At 39.7% G+C, this 21,152-nt stretch overlaps 1 protein-coding gene across 2 annotated transcripts in view; it reads left to right on the top strand.

Moving 5' to 3' along the window:
* LOC133538684 (zeta-sarcoglycan-like) overlaps nt 1-21,152 on the top strand; it is a 449,291-nt gene that overhangs the window by 142,963 nt on the left and 285,176 nt on the right. For both annotated transcript variants that reach the window (XM_061880386.1, XM_061880385.1), the window contains exon 2: nt 12,261-12,362. In XM_061880386.1, coding sequence (XP_061736370.1) covers nt 12,261-12,362 — 102 coding nt within the window. The remainder of the gene's footprint in view (nt 1-12,260; nt 12,363-21,152) is intronic.

The raw sequence follows: 21,152 nt of genomic DNA, 5'->3' as shown, positions 1-21,152 counted from the left end.
AAGCAACTAAAACAATATTATATATTAAATAATAATACATTAAAATAAAATAAAAATTAAGGCAAATTGAGCCACAATAACTTAACAGCACCATAGGCTCAGTAGGCCTTGATTGATTGATTGATTGATTGAAACTTGTATTATTAGATTGCACAGTACAGTACATATTCCGTACAATTGACCACTAAATGGTAACACCACAATAAGATTTTCAACGTTTATCAATTACTTGATAAATGACCAAGTCGAGGTGATCTACATCATATATACATATATATACACACATATCATTTATATATATATATACATTTATATATACAGTATATACTTTATATTTATTTATTTTGCCGTTTTTGTTCACATGTTGAAGGTGTTTTAATGAATATAAATGCATGTTTAACATATAGATTCCTATCTTTCATGAAGACAAGAATATAAGTTGGTGTATTACCTGATTCTGATGACTTGCATTGATTGGAATCAGACAGTAGTGCTGATAACGTCCCGGTTTTCAAATGGAGGAGAAAAAAAGTTCCTCCTTCATGTCTAATACCACATGAAAGTCGTTGGTTTTTGGCATCTTATTTTTCCAGCTTCCATATTCGTTTTTATACACTTTACAAGAAATACATTGGCGGCAAACTCCCTAGCTTGTTAGCTTGTTTGCTTTGGCTTTCGGAGACTCTTATTTTGTTAGCGCAGGCGCGATGGAGCGGCACTTTTATTGTGAAGACAGGAACTGTGCGATCAGTTTTTGGCTTAGGGTTGGAAGTACGGTTGATATAAAAAGTGTCTTTTTTCGTTTACACTTTTGATTGATTCATTGATAGATTGAAACTTTTATTAGTAGATTGCACAGTACAGTACATATTCCGTACAGTTGACCACTAAATGGTAACACCCCAATAAGTTTTTCAACATGTCGGGTTCTACGTGTGACGGTCACGTGACCACCTCGCTCTGTTTGATTGGTCCAACGTCACCAGTGACTGCATGTGATTGGTGAAACGCAGGCACGCGTAGTTCCTACTTTGAATGCGTGTCTGACAAAAACAAAACAAACAGAGCGTGCATTAACAGATCGATAAAAAAAAAGTAGCGAGTAGCGAGCTGAATGTAGATAAATGGAGCGGAGTAAAAGTACCGTTTCTTCTCTATAAATATACTCAAGTAAAAGTTAAAGTATGTTGCATAAAAGCTACTCTTACAAGTACAATTTATCCCAAAAGTTACTCAAGTAGATGTAACGGAGTAAATGTAGCGCGTTACTACCCACCTCTGTGTGTATATATATATATATATATATATATATATATATATATATATATATATATATCTTGATTGGATTATCCAGAGAATAGTGCTCGATACCGTGGTAGAGCGCAATATGTAGGTGTGGGAAAAATCACAAGACTACTTCATCTCTACAGAACTGTTTCATGAGGGGTTCCCTCAATCATCAGGAGATTGAGGGAACCCCTCATGAAACAGTTCTGTAGAGATGAAGTAGACTTGTGATTTTTCCCACACGTATATATATATGAGAGGAATACAGTACAAACTATTGATCTACTAGTCACGAAGACAAGAATGACAAAGAACAAAAGTAAGACCATATATATACACGTGGAGTGTATATATATATATATATATATATACACTCCACGTGCTTCGCAACTTCATTAATGCACGCGGGTTTGAAGGCTCTTTCAAAGTAGCAAATGGTCTTACTTTTGTTCTTTGTCATTCTCGTCTTCGTGACTAGTACAAACTATTGATCTACTAGTCACGAAGACGAGAATGACAAAGAACAAAAAGCTTTTGTACCGAGTGCGGAAAACTGAATTGGTTCCTTCGACCCAACATAAATTGATCTGTTGTTTCCATACACACAAATATATATATATATATATATATATATATATATATCTTGATTGGATTATCCAGAGAATAGTGCTCGATACCGTGGTAGAGCACAATATGTAGGTGTGGGAAAAATCACAAGACTACTTCATCTCTACAGAACTGTTTCATGAGGGGTTCCCTCAATCATCAGGAGATTGAGGGAACCCCTCATGAAACAGTTCTGTAGAGATGAAGTAGACTTGTGATTTTTCCCACACACATACATATATATGAGAGGAATACAGTGCAAACTATTGATCTACTAGTCACGAAGACGAGAATGACAAAAAACAAAAGTAAGACCATATATATACACGTGGAGTGTATATATATATATATATATATATATATACACTCCACGTGCTTCGCAACTTCATTAATGCACGTGGGTTTGAAGGCTCTTTCAAAGTAGCAAATGGTCTTACTTTTGTTCTTTGTCATTCTCGTCTTCGTGACTAGTACAAACTATTGATCTACTAGTCACGAAGACGAGAATGACAAAGAACAAAAGTAAGACCTTTTGTTCTTTGTATTCCTCTCAGCCTGAAAATTTGTAGCATGGTAGAACAGCATGTGGGGTATAATACAACGCTTAAATTTTCGATTACTGTATTTTCCGGAAACATATGGCTATAAGGCGCACTGCCGATGAGCGTGTCTAATCAATAACGGGGCAGCATCTCCTCATCTGTAACTCGCAAGTGGAATAAAGAACGCCGGGAAGAAGTCCCGTGAAAAAATGTCCGACCGGAACTTTCTAATAACAAAAGTTCCTTGGGTGAATAATGTAAACTCACTACACCGGTATGTTTTAGCGATTTCATGGTGAGTTTACTGACGGATATAAGTAGGAACTTTACACTACTTTATATTAGAAATTGCAACAGCGGAGGATAAATGTCCCGTAACAAGAAGATAGAGAAAAAAAAGAGGTTTATTGACTATGGTTTCACCACGGACTGCAAAGGCGGACGCGTGCAAATTTTCAGGACTTACGCAAATCCCAAACACAGATCGGCAGAAGGTAAGAAAAGTTGCTTTTGCATAATATTGCGAAAGGAAACGCCAGATACACACATCATGATAATACTCGTATGTTGAAGCACAGTACAATCCATCAAGCGGTGTGGCTTCATAGCTTACCAAAGTCGTACTAAAATATTTGGATAGATTTTTGAGCGCCGTGTGTAATGTTCTATATTTTCAATGGAACATATAACATTTTTGGTGTTGTTTACTTGAGTCATATTGTAGTTTACACCTATCTCTCATGTGTGACTGCCATCTACTGGTCACACTAATCATTTCACCATTTACCAAATAAAATAGCTTCGAGTTCGGTAAGCTCAAGTAAAATTATTCCATACATTAAGCACACCGGCTTATAAGATGCACTGCCGAGTTTTAAGAAAATGAAAGGATCTTAAGTGCGCCTTATAGTCTGAAAAAGACGGTAATGCAACAATGTACATTTACTTTGGAAGATGGACTTCTAGGGCATCACCTTCTAGCTGTTTCCCTGTCAAACACACCATCAGCAGCTTTTCCATATTTTCATTGATAAATCCTCGCCATATAGATATAATTTCTTGGTTGGCGTTGTCAACTCATTTTACTTTAGTACGGTGCAGACTCCACAAAGTCACCAACATGCTCCGTTATGTTTTTGATGATCTATTTCTTTAATTCAATGAATATCAGCCACTTGTTTTTTTCCCCAGCACTCACGCTCACTTTCTTCCTTCCCATGATTGCAAACCAACGTAATGTTGATTTCTAGGTATATGCTGATGCTATTGAATAAGACCAGATGTTTTGTGCGGATGTTTGCTACACCAACTAATGGTGGAGATGCTTGTAACTCTGATTTTAACTTGTATGGATTAGCCAAAAGATACATCTTATTTCAAAAGACGCACTGTCGAGTTTTGAGAAAATGAAATGATTTTAAGTGCGCCTTACAGTCCGAAAATCTGGTAATCTATAGATATATTTATTTTTTGTATCTGATTTTTAGTGTGTTGTTACACCAACTTTTACAAATTAATTCCACCAAAGTAAACCAACAATGTTGTCGTATGTGGAACATTTAAATGCACGTTGTTTGGTCGAGGATATAAAAGCATATAACTTACAGTATGTATGTAACTTACATTCCCCGCCATCCTGGAGAGCTGCTGTGAAAAGTCATTTCTGATTTGCAGTTTAAAGTGCACCTCAACAGGCTCGCTTTCTATTGTGGCATAAATACCGATCATCCATAGGTGAGATCTGTCATGTTGGGTGATCATGTTTAGTTTGGTCACGTTCTGTTTGGTTTTGGACTCATTGTGCACTCTTGTTTGTTTTTGTCACCATGACAACTCATTAGTTTCACCTGTTATGTGTTCACGACTCACGCACCTCTCAATGACTGCACCACTATTTAAGCCTGTAGTTGCCAGGCAGTCAGCCTGGCGACATCAACCTCTACACACCCTTATTATCCATGCTGATGATCAATGCTCTTTTCAATCAATCGATCAATCAATCAATGTTTATTTATATAGCCCCAAATCACAAATGTCTCAAAGGACTGCACAAATCATTACGACTACAACATCCTCGGAAGAACCCACAAAAGGGCAAGAAAAACTCACACCCAGTGGGCAGGGAGAATTCACATCCAGTGGGACGCCAGTGACAATGCTGACTATGAGAAACCTTGGAGAGGACCTCAGATGTGGGCAACCCCCCCCCCCCCCTCTAGGGGACCGATAGCAATGGATGTCGAGCGGGTCTAACATGATACTGTGAAAGTTCAATCCATAGTGGCTCCAACACAGCCGCGAGAGTTCAGTTCAAGCGGATCCAAGACAGCAGCGAGAGTCCTGTCCACAGGAAACCATCTCAAGCGGAGGCGGATCAGCAGCGTAGAGATTTCCCCAACCGATACAGGCGAGCGGTCCATCCTGGGTCTCGACTCTGGACAGCCAGTACTTCATCCATGCTCATCGGACCGGACCCCCTCCACAAGGGAGGGGGGGACATAGGAGAAAGAAAAGAAGCGGCAGATCAACTGGTCTAAAAAGGAGGTCTATTTAAAGGCTAGAGTATACAAATGAGTTTTAAGGTGAGACTTAAATTCTTCTACTGAGGTAGCATCTCGAACTGTTACCGGGAGGGCATTCCAGAGTACTGGAGCCCGAACGGAAAACGCTCTATAGCCCGCAGACTTTTTTTGGGCTCTAGGAATCACTAATAAGCCGTAGTCTTTTGAACGCAGATTTCTTGCCGGGACATATGGTACAATAAAGTTTTCTCGTTCCAAGTAAGTTTTTGTTATTAATGCCATAGTTTGCAAGTTTTGTTTTATGTCCATAGTTTACGTTATAGTAATAGTCTTTGTTTTCATAGCCAAGTTTTGTTCCTCTGCTGAGAGCGCCTTTTGTTTATACCCTTTGTTTTTGTAATATTTCGTCAATATTACCAAAACAAAACATTAATAATAAACAATGTCATTACCTTCACGCCATGCTTTGCAACACGGGAAAGCAAACCGCACCAAAGTCCTACTCATGGTGAGAGCTATTGACCATATGATCTGAGAGAGGAACCATAAAATTGCTTTAGTTTTTATGAAGTGAACTAATAGTGGGTCTCACCACAAATGTGTCTATCGATCCAATACTATATAGTTACAGGGAAAACCTTTAATACCAAAACCAATGCATTTTACTTTCAACTACTTACGATAACAAAATTATTTTGCTTTCTAATTGCCCCTGCGATGAGGTGGCTACTTGTCCAGGGTGTACCCTGCCTTCCGCCCGATTGTAGCTGAGATAGGCGCCAGTGCCCCCCGTCACCCCGAAAGGGAATAAGCGGTAGAAAATGGATGGATTTAATTGCCAATCACAATTACATCATACCTTTACATACCACTTCCCCTTCGAGCTGTCCTGGATGAAATACAATAATTTTTTCCAATCCTTTTTGAACTTGCAAGTGTATTTCTTCTTCTTACTCGTCGTCGCCCAGTCTCTTCTTCGTTCTTCTGCTTCGTCTCATTCTTGTGTGTGCAGTTGTAGCATCCCGGAAGAGTTAGTGCTGCAAGGGATTTTGGGTATTTGTTACGTTGTGTTTATGTTGTGTTACAGTGCGGATATTCTCCCGAAATGTGTTTGTTATTCTTTTTTGGTGTGGGTTGATAGTGTGACGCATATTAGTAACAGTGTTAAAGTTGTTTATACGGCCACCCTCAGTGTGACATGTATGGCTGTTGACCAAGTATACGTTGCATTTACTTGTGTGTGCTTGAAATTAACATTATCATTAAACCAGTTAAAAGATCATACAACTTGTCAGCATTTCTTGACATCTTGGATTAAAGACCATTGTTGAACCCGTCCAACGCTACATTGTTATGCGACTGGGCCGCCACACCTTTTATATGGATTGAAAACGAACGCCTGAACAGCATGCGGCTGTTAAGGAGTGAAGTTTTCAGGTGAGAGAGGACGCTAAAGGCAGTGCCTTTAAGGCACGCCCCCAATATTGTTGTCCGGGTGGAAATCGGGAGAAATTCAGGAGAACGGTTGCCCCGGGAGATTTTCGGGAAGGGCATTGAAATTCGGGAGTCTCCCGGGAAAATTGGGAGGGTTGGTAAGTATGAATTACATTCAGCAGAAAAACACAAGAAGGCAGTTGTTTCGCATCCAGTCTTCCTTTCAGGAAATAAAACACCCTGGTCACCCCCAAGTTATTTTGGATGACATATACTGTACGTTGAGTAAGAAGGACCGCCGAGACAGAATAGTACTTGGCCAAGTTTTACTAAAGCTTTAGGAGACCAGCCCTTACAATGCGACAATAGTGTCGGGGACGGCGTGGCGCTGTTGGGAGAGTGGCTGTGCCAGCAACCTGAGGGTTCCTGGTTCAATCCCCACCTACTACCAACCTCGTCACGTCCGTTGTGTCCTTGAGCAAGACACTTCACCATTGCTCCTTATAGGTCTTGGTTAGGGCCTTGCATGGCAGCTCCCGCCATCAGTGTGTGAATGTGTGTGTGAATGTGGAAATAGTGTCAAAGTGCTCTGAGTACCTTAAAGGTAGAAAAGCACTATACAAGTATAACCCATTTATTACTTATCAGCAAGAAGAGGTGTCAATCCTCACAAAAAGAGTCAGTAAATGTAGCGCGAAAGCACCACCTCTCGCCCGGAAAGGAGCACAGCTAAGGCCTTGAAAGCCAAAAATAACTTGCCAAAACAGCTCTGTGAGCCGACCAACAGGAGCCCTTAAAACAAAACAAAGAGTTTACCAGCGGAAAGAAGACGTAAGCATGGAGATCAAGAGAAGTTACACTACATAGGAACATACTAGCTGCTTTAAACATGACTATGGATTAGGAAAGAACACTTTAAAATATCTCATTCTCAAACAGTGTAACAATATTAACAAAATATTTTAACAATTTTGTTAATATTGTTACACTGTTGAACAAACGGACTCAGGTGGGCTAGCTTTGAAAATACGAAATTTTTTAGGAAATAGAAATGGTGCTGTGATGAGGTGGCGACTTGTCCAGGGTGTACCCCGCCTTCCGCCCGAATGTAGCTGAGATAGGCACCAGCGCCCCCCGCGACCCCAAAAAGGGAATAAGCGGTAGAAAATGAATGAATGAATACACTGTACGTTGAGTAAGAAGGACCGCCGAGACAGAATAGTACTTGGCCAAATTTTACTAAAGCTTGTAGGAGACCAGCCCTTACAATGCGACAATAGTGTCGGGGACGGCGTGGCGCTGTTGGGAGAGTGGCCGTGCCAGCAACCTGAGGGTTCCTGGTTCAATCCCCATCTACTACCAACCTCGTCACGTTCGTTGTGTCCTTGAGCAAGACACTTCACCATTGCTCCTTATAGGTCTTGGTTAGGGCCTTGCATGGCAGCTCCCGCCATCAGTGTGTGAATGTGTGTGTGAATGGGAAAATGTGGAAGTAGTGTCAAAGCGCTTTGAGTACCTTGAAGGTAGAAAAGCGCTATACAAGTACAACCCATTTATTTATTATTATTATATTAATATTTTAACAATTTTGTTAATATTGTTACACTGTTGAACAAGCGGACTCAGGTGGGCTAGCTTTGAAAATACGAACATTTTTTGGAAATAGAAATGGTGCTGTGATGAGGTGGCGACTTGTCCAGGGTGTACCCCGCCTTCCGCCCGATTGTAGCTGAGATAGGCGCCAGCGCCACCCGCAACCCCAAAAAGGGAATAAGCGGTAGAAAATGGATGGATGGATGTTGTTCAGTGTTGTGTGTTTTTAACTCCCTCTTAAGGATGTATGCATCCTTAACAACAACTATGTAGTATTTGTAGCATAGTATTTGTGCAAACTCGTTTGCACTTGCACTTGCATGGCTTAATCTTTGAGACAAGCACATGCTACTGGCAGGATCAACCAGGTAGACCCGCTAGCGTGTTTACTTGTTTCATATTATTGTTGAAAGGGACCCTATTATGCAAAACCAACTTTTCTTACCTATCAGTAGCTACGGCTGTTTATTTAGGATCAGCATAAGTCTTGGAAATTTGAAATCAAACCGTGGAGGCATTGCAGTTATTTTTAATCCAACTTTTTTTTATTGACTTTTTCACATATACAGAAAAAAGGTGCAAGTCGAAACAGTACAATTTTAAAGTCAGTGAATTCTTCATACCTTTACCCCTAAAACCACCCACCCACCCCACTCACCCCACTCAGGTCAAACCAACCAGGGACACATGGCACAAACAACAAGTAAGACGACAAAGACACACACATTCACACATACACCCATACAAGACCAAAAACAGAAAGAGACTAAAAGGAGAGAGAAAGGGAGAAAAAAAATAAAAAATAAAATAAAAAATACTAATACTAAATAAAAGGGAGATTACTCCTCATCTGCGTCTGGACATAAGTCAAGAGAGTTGACATATAGTAAGAAAGGATTGCAGAGTTATTTTTAAAACAATATTGAAGTGAAGTGAATTATATTCATATAGCGCTTTTCTCTAGTGATTCAAAGCGCTTTACATAGTGAAACCCAATATCTAAGTTGCATTTAAACCAGTGTGGCTGGCACTGGGAGCAGGTGGGTAAAGTGTCTTGCCCAAGGACACAACGGCAGTGGCTAGGATGGCGTAAGCGGGAATTGAACCTGGAACCCTCAAGTTGCTGGCCACTCTACCAACCGAGCTATACCGCCCCCATATTGGCGGTAATCATTTTTTTATTTATTTATTTTTTTTCCAAGATGGCGCTGCTGTATTGGCTGCTGTAGGCAGGAGCTCTGTGCTCTTGTGTCATCCTTTTGTGTTTCCCTCTTGTTTTCATGTCTTATTATATTTTCTTGCCTTTTGGTCCGGGACTCTTTGGGACTGTGTGACAAGGGGTGGCACTTTCGTGACCTCTGTGGTGCTTTTTTTGTGGACTTCTGGATCTGCCTCCCGGGAGCCTTTTGGCCATGGAGACCAGCTGCAGGGTCTTTGCCACACCGGAGTCGGTTTGGAGGGACCGGAGGAGATGCGGATGAGGGGGACAGGGCTGCGGAGCTAACAATGAGCGCTGGGACGGAGAGTCTTCGCAGTGTCTTGGCTGGGTGAGCAGGTGTCGGACACCTCAGTCACCTTGGACGTATCCTCGCTCATCCATGCGGACTGGACACTGGCCGAGAGTGGAGTCGGCTGTCTTGGTTGCTTTGTTGGGTCTGCTCCTGTCTCTGGCCATGCTCCCTCCACCCCAGCGGACGATGGCCACCACAGTGGATATGTTTCTTTTACTTTTTATTCATAGCTGTATGTAGAAGTGTCTGGTTGTATCTGCTGCTTTAATGTCTGTGTTCTTTGATGTTTGATGGTTCCCTCTTACACACATGTAAGAGGGATGTGTTTTAGGGCTATGAGTTGTTGTTTTTTTCCCTTGGCCTCAGTCTGCACCCCCAATTCAGGGCCCAGGCTAAGACTGATTTTTTTATTTTATTTTAAACTTCTATTTTTTTCTCCCATTCCCCCGGCAGACCCGTCAGCGATCCTGTTCTGTCTCCCTGTAATGTTTGTCTAATCTTGAATGGGATTGTGCTGAAAATTTCAATTTTCCTGAAGGAACTCTCCTGACGGAATAAATAAAGTACTACCTAATCTAATCTAATCTAATCTAATCTATTGCCTTCAGCTGATTATCCATACATGTTATACATTTACCCAAAGTGCTATGCGCGAGTCTGCCAATGATTGATTGATACTTTTATTAGTAGATTGCACAGTACAGTAAATATTCCGTACAATTGACCACTAAATGGTAACACCCCAATAAGTTTTTCAACTTGTTTAAATCGGGGTACACGTTAATCAATTCATGGTACAAATATATACTATCAACATAATACAGTCATCACACAAGTTAATCATCATTGAATTATTTACATTATTTACAATCCGGGGGGTGGGATGAGCAGCTTTGGTTGATATCAGTACTTCAGCCATCAACAATTGCATCAACAGAGAAATGTGGACATTGAAACAGTGTAGGTCTTATTTAGTAGGATATGTACAGCCAGCAGAGAACATAGTGAGTTCACATAGCATAAGAACAAGTATATACATTAGAAGTACATTTGAGTTGTTTATAATCCAGGGAGATGGGATGTGAATGGAGGAGGGTATTAGTAAAGTGTTGAAGTTGCCTGGAGGTGTTGTTTTGGAGCGGTTTTGAAGGAGGATAGAGATGCACTTACTTTTACACCTGTTGGGAGTGCATTCTACATTGATGTGGCGTAGAAAGAGAATGAGTTAAGACCTTTGTTAGATCGAAATCTGGGTTTAACGTGGTTTGTGGAGCTCCCCCTGGTGTTGTGGTTATGGCGGTCATTTACGTTAAGGAAGTAATTTGACATGTACTTCGGCATCAAGGAGGTGTAGCGGATTTTATAGACTAGGCTCAGTGCAAGTTGTTTTACTCTGTCCTCCAATAAGCAGACTGGCTCCTACATGCATCCTGTAATACCGATTAGAATTGCAAATAATGCGGATTATATTGACCATAACAATGCTCTGCTTATTAAATTAAAAACATTAAAACTGCTCGATCGAACGTTTCCGTTCGGGCTCCAGTACTCTGGAATGCCCTCCCGGTAACAGTTCGAGATGCCACCTCAGTAGAAGCATTTAAGTCTCACCTTAAAACTCATTTGTATACTCTAGCCTTTAAATAGACTCCCTTTTTAGACCAGTTGATCTGCCGTTTCTTTTCTTTTTCTTTTATGTCCCACTCTCCCTTGTGGAGGGGGTCCGGTCCGATCCGGTGGCCATGTGCTGCTTGCCTGTGTATCGGCTGGGGACATCTCTGCGATGCTGATCCGCCTCCGCTTGGGATGGTTTCCTGCTGGCTCCGCTGTGAACGGGACTCTCGCTGCTGTGTTGGATCCGCTTTGGACTGGACTCTCGCGACTGTGTTGGATCCATTGTGGATTGAACTTTCACAGTATCATGTTAGACCCGCTTGACATCCATTGCTTTCCTCCTCTCCAAGGTTCTCATAGTCATCATTGTCACCGACGTCCCACTGGGTCATTATTGTCACCGATGTCCCACTGGGTGTGAGTTTTCCTTGCCCTTATATGGGCCTACCGAGGATGTCGTGGTGGTTTGTGCAGCCCTTTGAGACACTAGTGATTTAGGGCTATATAAGTAAACATTGATTGATTGATTGATCTTGTTGACCTCAACACTGCTATTATGACGTACAAAGCTCAACGTTTTAAATGTAGAAACCAAAAAATCATATAATGACCCCTTTAAGTAGAATAAAGTCGAATGCAGCTGAGATAGGCTCCAGCGACCCTGAAAAGGACAAGTTGTAGAAAATGGATGGATGTAAGTCAATAGCAAAAACTACAATGCCACACATTTTAGAACATTCCATTTGAGATCTCAAGGCCTTATTGAGGTGGTCTTTCCTCAAACAGCGGTCACCTTGGTGGGATGGCATCTGTGTGAACTTTCCCCCCTGGTATCTCCAGTCCTTGAATGGGACACCACTTGGGAATTGTAGTACCGGAAGATTGATGGTTCCGCTCTCAGTTTCCCCCAGACTTGTTGAAGTGTCCTTGAGAAACGTAGTGGGTCCTATGGCCGTGTCATCATTCTGTACTACCAAGGGCACATTGTAGTAGGATACAGGAATGCCTTCATTCATCAGTTCTCTAACCCATACACCAGTCCGGGTGAAATGTGCGCATGTGTGGAAAAATAAAAGACTTACATATTTCCGGACTGACGTTTGTGTGACTTTCCTCCCGAACAACCATTGACCTCTTCTCTCTTTATACAGGATGGAATGGGCAAACTGCGAGTGACCAAAGAAGGAGTGAGACTAGAAGGGGAGTCTGAATTCCTATTGCCTTTATACGTCAAAGAGATTCAATCACGGGGGGTAAGTAAATAAAAAAACTTTTATTTTATTTTTACAACAAAGCTTTACTGTTTCCTCCAGGATTGCCCTTATTTTAGTTTTAGAGCATGTTTGATACACACTGCTACCTACATTTTTTTATTACAGTTGCCAAAATGTTATCTGTTTGTTTTTTTTGCTTCTCAGAACTACACAAAAATAACAAGCCATTTTTTGGGGGTTCGTCTAAACTTTTCATTAGGCCTGCCAAACATCAACTTTAGTGGAGCATATTTAAAAAAGGGTTGAAAATGGAAAACAAATGGGGAAAAAAATATTTTTTTTTTGTTTTAGTATGTGTTTTGTTTGAGGACAAACATGACGCAAACCTTCCCAATTGCCAGGAAGCCCACTGTTGAATATGTTTGTCTGTATGCTTCACTGATGAGAGTAATTGGTGAACATCGTTTTGTCCTACTAATTTTAGCGGTTCTTGAACTCACCATAGTTTGTTTACAGATACAATCTTCCACTCCTTCTTTGTCTCTTTTTGTCCACCAAAAGTTTCATGCTCTGCGTGTTGATGTTATTGACTTGTTCGAGTGCTAATCAGGCATGTTTGGTGAAAGACTGCAAGTTAATCAATGCTAACATGCCATTTAGGCTAGCTGTATGTACATATTGCATCATTATTCCTCATTTGTAGGTATATCTGAGCTCATTTAATATCCTTCACTTGTATCCTCTTTGTAAATCATTTATTTTACATACATTATCTGTATGTATTTTGACTGCATTCGGATAGTTGTTTGTGTACCATGTCGTTCCAGACCACAGCAAACATTACCTAGCTTACCAAAGATTGTAATGAATCTATTAAAAGAAGACAGCCTCCCGTTTCTTTTAACTTAGACACACACATCTATACCTTTGGCCATTAAAAGTCATTTCTAGGAGTTATTTCACCTTTTGACTAGCCTCTGATTTACCAGTGGTTTCTAATGTTGGAAAAATGTGTAGAATAAATATTACATTTCAACATATCTGTCAACGAATGTCAACGAAAATTTGCTTCAGCCTGCGACACATAGTCGTTTTGATAGTAGGCTATTATAGCTAATATAGACACTTACGTCATGTGTTGCCTTCATTATAAGATTTATATACGGCTGTTCATTATTTGATCTCCGGACGGATTAGTTTTTTGTATTTTTGGTCCAACGTTTTGGGTTGCAGACCCCTGATTTAAGCATTCAAACAAGGACGGCTCATGTATGCAATACTACCGCCTGTCATGATCCGTGGCCCGGATCATGTTTTGCTATGTTCTGTTAGTTTTGGACTCCATTAGGTCCTGTTTTTTGTGCACCCTTGTTTGTTATAACTACCATGGTTACTTATTATTTCCACCTGCCTCTGATTAGTGTTCGCCTGCTCACCTGCTCCCGGAGCACTAATCAGAGGCATTATTTAAGCTTACCTTTGCCGGACAGTCGTGCTGGCGTCATTCGGTCACGACATGGTTTGCGCAGCTTACTGCGGGGTTCGTTTTCCCAAAATGCAGACTGACCATTCCGGACAAAGCTTGCAGATAAGAACATGATTCAATTTTCAAAAATCAAAGTAGTACAACGAAACGGAACACAAGGCAAAGGCACAACGTGCTGCTCGCACTTGGAGCTAAAGACAATACTTAACATAGACTATGGCATGGAACACTCAATAAACTGTGGCATGAAACAAACAAGACTTACTAGTAGGTAGCGTGAAGCAAAGAATGACGTCAGTACGACTGACCGGCTAAGGCAAGCTTAAATAATGCCTCTGATTACTGCTCGGGCAGCAGGTGAGCGGGCGAACATTAATCAGAGGCAGGTGGAAATAAAAAAGTAACCATGGTAACTAAAACAAACAAGGGTGTACAAAAAAACAGAAACTAATGGTGTACAAAACTAACAGAACATAACAAAACATGATCCGGGCCACGGATCATGACACCGCCACCCCACAGGGGGCAACAGTGAGGCAAATGTGTCACAATGAAACACAAGAAAGAATTCTTAAACGATGGCACTACCGAAAATTCGAAATGAATTGCGAAAATCTGACTTTTAACAGGAATTGAGCAACACAGTATGAATGTTCTGCTCGAGCCACTGCATGAGTCATTGTTTTCTGTCGGACATTTTTGAGTGGCGTGAGCACTGACCAGACCAGCAACAATGGTAGAAATCCACATGAGTGAGCTTCATCAAAAAACTTGGTCAGATCTTTGTGAGTGAATATTGTGCACAAAGTTACTAAGTCTGTTTTGTATTGAAATTGCTGACTTTGTGATGTCTTTAGTATGTGTGGTCATGTTTTTGTCTGAGTAATTCTCTGGTGAGGAAAGGTTGTTTAATACATGTAGCGCTAATTTTGGCCAGTAGGGGGCTATAATTTATTGTGTGAATGTATTAAAACTAAAACTTCTGTTTATGTAAAATACACAATGGACTTTATACTTCTGTAATGTTTATTTTATGTTGATATTTTTAGTCATAGAAACCTAAATAAAGAAGTATTGTAAAGAAATAAAACAGAGGAAGGAAAATAATTCGAAAGAAGGAACATCAATCTGCAACAACACTTCTGGAGCTTCTGTTTCTTCATGCCGTTTACTATCTGTCTACCTGCAGACGCTGCAAGAGAGTAGTGAATTTATTCGCCGATGTGTTTACTTTGTAATCAGGTAAACACAGTCTGAAAGGAATCCAACCTGCTGAGGCACTTTCTGACGAAAGGTTCCTATTTTGGCGTCCGGCCCCTGAGCTCTTGGGCTCTTGAAACTGCGGCCCTCTTCGTTATGTAGTTAGTTACCCTGTCCTACGGGCTCTGTCTCGGGCTCCGCTCCAGCCCAGAGTCGAGGACGGGGCCCGGCTCTGCCATGTTGGTGCCCGTTATGTCATGGGGCCCCTCCGGGCTCCCTGGCCACAGGACACCCACTACCCAATTCCTCCTAGCTATGGACACTAAAATCAATGCACCTAGAAAATAAGTTCCGGTCATACTTAAAATGACTAAAATAGTGTAAATATTGTACATATTACAAATTGTTATGGATGTGACTGTTACTACATTGAATAAAAAAATTAGTTTGTGTAAAAAAAAAAAAAAACTGAGTATTTCAAGTTTGGCTACTTTTTGAGATTTTTCTTCAAGCAATATAAATTAACAGCACAAAACAAATGATGGCCTTATTCTGCACGGAATGTGTTATCTTTTATTTATATTCAACATTGTACTTAGTGTCTCCAAATAGCCCACAATAAAACGATACGTACACTTGCTGTTTTATAATACTGAGTCACTCATTTTAATTTCCAGTCATTTTTTTTTTTATTGCCTGCGCATCTTACATGCGTGGAAGAAAAAGTAGTTCCCACCAATCACATTTCATTTAAAGTTAAAGTCCCAATGATTGTCACACACACACTAGGTTTGGCGAAATTATTCTCTGCATTTGACCCATCAGTTAATTATTATTTGCAAAAACAAACTAAAGTTTATGAGTTTGAACATCAAATATCTTGTCTTTGTAGTGCATTCAATTGAATATGGGATGAAAAGGATTTGCAAATCATTGTATTCTGTTGATATTTACATCTAACACAATTTCCCAACTCATGGAAACAGGGTTTCTACAGGAAATGACCTTGTATCCATTCGTTCAACATATCTCCATCCATCAAACCAACACAGTTTTGTCATCAATCCTGTCAGCTGTGTTGATATCAAAACCTGTGTCACACAGCTCGTATATGTGTGTGATGGAGCCCGATAAAAGGACAATGGATTACAGATTTATTGTAACTTTTATTTTCTATTCACTACCAAAAAAACATCCATTTGAAGATGATATAAAATGACTGCCGTCGACTAACCAACCTGAACATTGCAAGCCCAAATGTTGATATCCTGTGAAACCGGGATTTATTTCCAGCACTTTCACAATAAGCAAAAAAAAAATAATAATAATAAAAACTGTCTTCCAATCATAAGGTCTTCAGATCTCCTCTGCCATGTGATCATTGCAGCTCTAGGATATCATTACACCATCTATCCATTGCAGCGTTTTTATCTGTGAAAATGCTTTCAGCAAAAGGATGGAGCAGTGGGACATCAGCTGAAGGGTTTGGAGGATGTAATTGGATTGGATGTCCTTTCAAAGCACCCGGACATTTTGGAGTAGAGTGGGCCAAAGACATGGTCAAACTCAGCCAGTTGGCGCAACAACCACGACAGGGGTACTTCTATATTTAGCTACTCCTTGCCTTACAATGTGAAATAGATTTTGGATGGCAGCTTACAATGAGGACAACAACAATTTGATGTGGATAACATGTTTACTTGGCATACAAATATGTGTGTGTGTGTGTGTGTGTGTGTGTGTGAATTCTTGTATTTCTACCCTAGGACCGGTGAACAAGTTAGGACCGAAATCATGGTCCCAATACGAATAACCCATTCCCTCTAATATAGAATGTCTCATTTGCACCCCTGGTGGTGAAATCTGTCAAAACTAGGGTGGTCCCAAAAAGGAGGGATTTTTCTAATTGACTATGTGTCGGTTTTAAAAGTGCTCCCCCTCTGGTCAACATGTGAAATAACAAGTGTGTGTAAGAAATTGAAATGCGCCCCCTTTGGCCAAAATGAATAAAACAAATAAAATATGTTTACAGAGACCTACTGAAATAACAGTAAATAATGAAGATTACAAACTAATTACAAACCAAAAATAAAAATAAATAAAAATGAACTAAAAGCAGTGTTTTTCTCACAATGTGTCGACTGTTCTCTTATGAAAATGGGAGAAATTTCTCATATTCTTTCTGTTTCTGTAATATTGAAATATTTTCTTGTAAAATATTACTTTTTAATGTAAAATAAATAGTTTTGAATGCAAAATGGTGACATTTGTTATATAAAATTATGAAGTGTGTCATAATGTTGCCAAGTAAAATTTAGAGCGGAAGTTTTATTGTAAAATTGTAACTTTTGTCGAATAAAATTACGACTATTTTCATAAAATTGCCATATGTTTAAGCTTGTATTGTAAAATTGCGCCTGTTATTGTGTAATATTCCAATATTTATCATAATATTGCACAAACGTTCACTTTTTCTTGTAACATTTTGACTTGCGTTAAGTAAAAGTATGACTTTTATTATGATACTGCCAAAATTAAACGTTTTTTACTTGACATTCCAACTCATTTTTCACTACGAGTTTTTTATTATTTGCATGAAAATAAAAATAATAGTCTTTTTCTCACAATGTGTCGACTGTTCTCTTATAAAATTAGGAAGAATTTCTCATATTCTTTCCGTTTCTGTAATATTTTAATATTTTCTTGTAAAAGTAGTATTTTCATATGTAAAATGAATAGTTCTAAATGCAAAATGGTGACATTTGTTATATAAAATTATGAAGTCATCATGTTGCCAAGAAAAATTCCGATTATAAGTTTTCTTGTAAGATTTTAACTTTTTTCAAGTAAAATTACGACCATTTTCATTAAATTGCCAAATTTTTAAGCTTGTATTTTACATTTGCGAACATTATTGAGTAAAATTCCAACATTTATCACAATATTGCACAAACTTTTAGTTTTTCTTGTAACATTTGGAATTGCATTGAGTAAAAATATGACTTTTATTATGGTACTGCCAAAATTAAAAGTTTTTTCACGTGACATTCCAACTAATTTTTCACTACGAGATTTTTAATATTTGCATAATTTGTATTTATTATTAATGATGCAAATACAAAATCTTTATATATCAATCAATGTTTATTTATATAGCCCCAAATCACAAATGTCTCAAAGGACTGCACAAATCATTACGACTACAACATCCTCGGAAGAACCCACAAAAGGGCAAGGAAAACTCACACCCAGTGGGCAGGGAGAATTCACATTCAGTGGGACGCCAGCGACAATGCTGACTATGAGAAACCTTGGAGAGGACCTCAGATGTGGGCAACCCCCCCCCTCTAGGGGACCGAAAGCAATGGATGTCGAGCGGGTCCAACATGATACTGTGAAAGTTCAATCCATAGTGGCTCCAAGACAGCAGCGAGAGTCCCGTCCACAGGAAACCATCTGAAGCGGATCAGCAGCGTAGAGATGTCCCCAACCGATACAGGCGAGCGGTCCATCCTGGGTCCCGACGAGCGGTCCATCCTGGGTCTCGACTCTGGACAGTCAGTACTTCATCCATGGTCATCGGACCGGACCCCCTCCACAAGGGAGGGGGGGACATAGGAGAAAGAAAAGAAGCGGCAGATCAACTGGTCTAAAAAGGAGGTCTATTTAAAGGCTAGAGTATACAAATGAGTTTTAAGATGAGACTTAAATGCTTCTACTGAGGTAGCATCTCGAACTGTTACCGGGAGGGCATTCCAGAGTACTGGAGCCCGAACGGAAAACGCTCTATAGCCCGCAGACTTTTTTTGAGCTCTAGGAATCACTAATAAGCCGGAGTCTTTTGAACGCAGATTTCTTGCCGGGACATACGGTACAATACAATCGGCAAGATAGGCTGGAGCTAGACCGTGTAGTATTTTATACGTAAGTAATAAAACCTTAAAGTCACATCTTAAGTGCACAGGAAGCCAGTGCAGGTGAGCCAGTACAGGCGTAATATGATCAAACTTTCTTGTTCTTGTCAAAAGTCTAGCAGCCGCATTTTGTACCAACTGTAATCTTTTAATGCTAGACATGGGGAGACCCGAAAATAATACGTTACAGTAATCGAGACGAGACGTAACAAACGCATGGATAATGATCTCGGCGTCTTTAGTGGACAAAATGGAGCGAATTTTAGCGATATTACGGAGATGAAAGAAGGCCGTTTTAGTAACGCTTTTAATGTGTGACTCAAAGGAGAGAGTTGGGTCGAAGATAATACCCAGATTTTTTACAGAGTCACCTTGTTTTATTATTTGGTTGTCAAATGTTAAAGTTGTATTATTAAATAGAGGTCGGTGTCTAGCAGGACCGATAATCAGCATTTCCGTTTTTTTGGCATTAAGTTGCAAAAAGTTAGCGGACATCCATTGTTTAATTTCATTAAGACACGCTTCCAACTGACTACAGTCCGGCGTGTTGGTCAGCTTTAGGGGCATGTAAAGTTGGGTGTCATCAGCATAACAGTGAAAGCTAATACCGTATTTGCGTATGACGTCACCTAGCGGCAGCATGTAGATGCTGAAGAGTACAGGGCCAAGGACCGAACCCTGGGGAACTCCACACGTTACCTTAACATAGTCCGAGGTCACACTGTTATAGGAGACGCACTGCATCCTATCAGTAAGATAAGAGTTAAACCATGACAGGGCTGAGTCTGACATACCAATTCGTATTTTGATACGCTCTAATAAAATATTATGATCGACGGTATCGAAAGCAGCGCTAAGATCTAGATATATCTAGAAAGGGTGGTCCTAGAGAGGGAGGCCGGAGGTCTCAAGAAGGTTATACGTACAAAAATGTGTTTATGTGTGTGTACGTGTGTGTGTGCATGTGTTTGCGTTTCTGTGTGTGTGTTCTTGTATCTTGATACCTGAGACATCAATGAGGAAAAGTACCTTCCATATGAGGACCGGTCAACAAGTTAGGACCGAAATCATGGTCCCAATACGAAGAAAACCATTGCCTCTAATATAGAATGTCTCATTTGCACCCCTGGTGGTGAAATCTGTCAAATTAGGGTGGTCCCAAAAAGGAGGGATTTTTCTAATTGACTCTGTGTCGGTTTTAAAAGTGCTCCCCCTCTGGTCAACATATGAAATAACAAGTGTGTGTAAGAAATTGAAATGCGCCCCCTTGGGCCAAAATGAGTAAAACAAATAAAATAAACATGTATATAGAGACCTACTGAAATAATTTGAAGTAAATATTGAAGGTTAGAAACTAATTACAAACAAAAAAATACAAATAATAGTCTTTTTCTCACAATGTGTCGACTGTTCTCTTATAAAATTAGGGAGAATTTCTCATATTCTTTCCGTTTCTTTAATATTTTCTTGTAAAAGCATTATTTTTTTAATGTAAAATGAATAGTTCTAAATGCAAAATGGTGACATTTGTTATATAAAATTATGAAGTCATCATGTTGCCAAGTAAAATTCAGATTATAAGTTTTCTTGTAAGATTTTAACTTTTTTCAAGTAAAATTACGACCACTTTCATTAAATTGCCAAATTTTTAAGCTTGTATTTTACATTTGCGAACATTATTGAGTAAAATTCCAACATTTATCACAATATTGCACACACTTTTAGTTTTTCTTGTAACATTTGGACTTGCATTGAGTAAAAGTATGACTTTTATTATGGTACTGCCAAAATTAAAAGTTTTTTCATTTGACATTCCAACTCATTTTTCACTACGAGCTTTTTAATATTTGCATAATTTGTATTTATTATTAATGATGCAAATACAACATCTTTATATATCTAGAAAGGGTGGTCCTAGAGAGGGAGGCCGGAGGTCTCAAGAAGGTTATACGTACAAAAATGTGTTTATGTGTGTGTACGTGTGTGTGTGCATGTGTGTGTGTTTGTGTGTGCTTGTTCTTGTATCTTGATACCTGAGACATCAATGAGGAAAAGTACCTTCCATATGAGGACCGGTGAACAAGTTAGGACCGAAATCATGGTCCCAATACGAAGAAACCATTGCCTCTAATATAGAATGTCTCATTTGCACCCTTGGTGGTGAAATCTGTCAAAACTAGGGTGGTCCCAAAAAGGAGGCATTTTTCAAATTGACTGTGTATCGGTTTT

Source organism: Nerophis ophidion, linkage group LG20 (assembly GCF_033978795.1).
Source record: "Nerophis ophidion isolate RoL-2023_Sa linkage group LG20, RoL_Noph_v1.0, whole genome shotgun sequence".
Lineage (NCBI taxonomy): Eukaryota > Metazoa > Chordata > Actinopteri > Syngnathiformes > Syngnathidae > Nerophis > Nerophis ophidion.
Note: the sequence above shows the minus strand (reverse complement) of the source record. Positions and strands in the feature narration are given on the sequence as shown.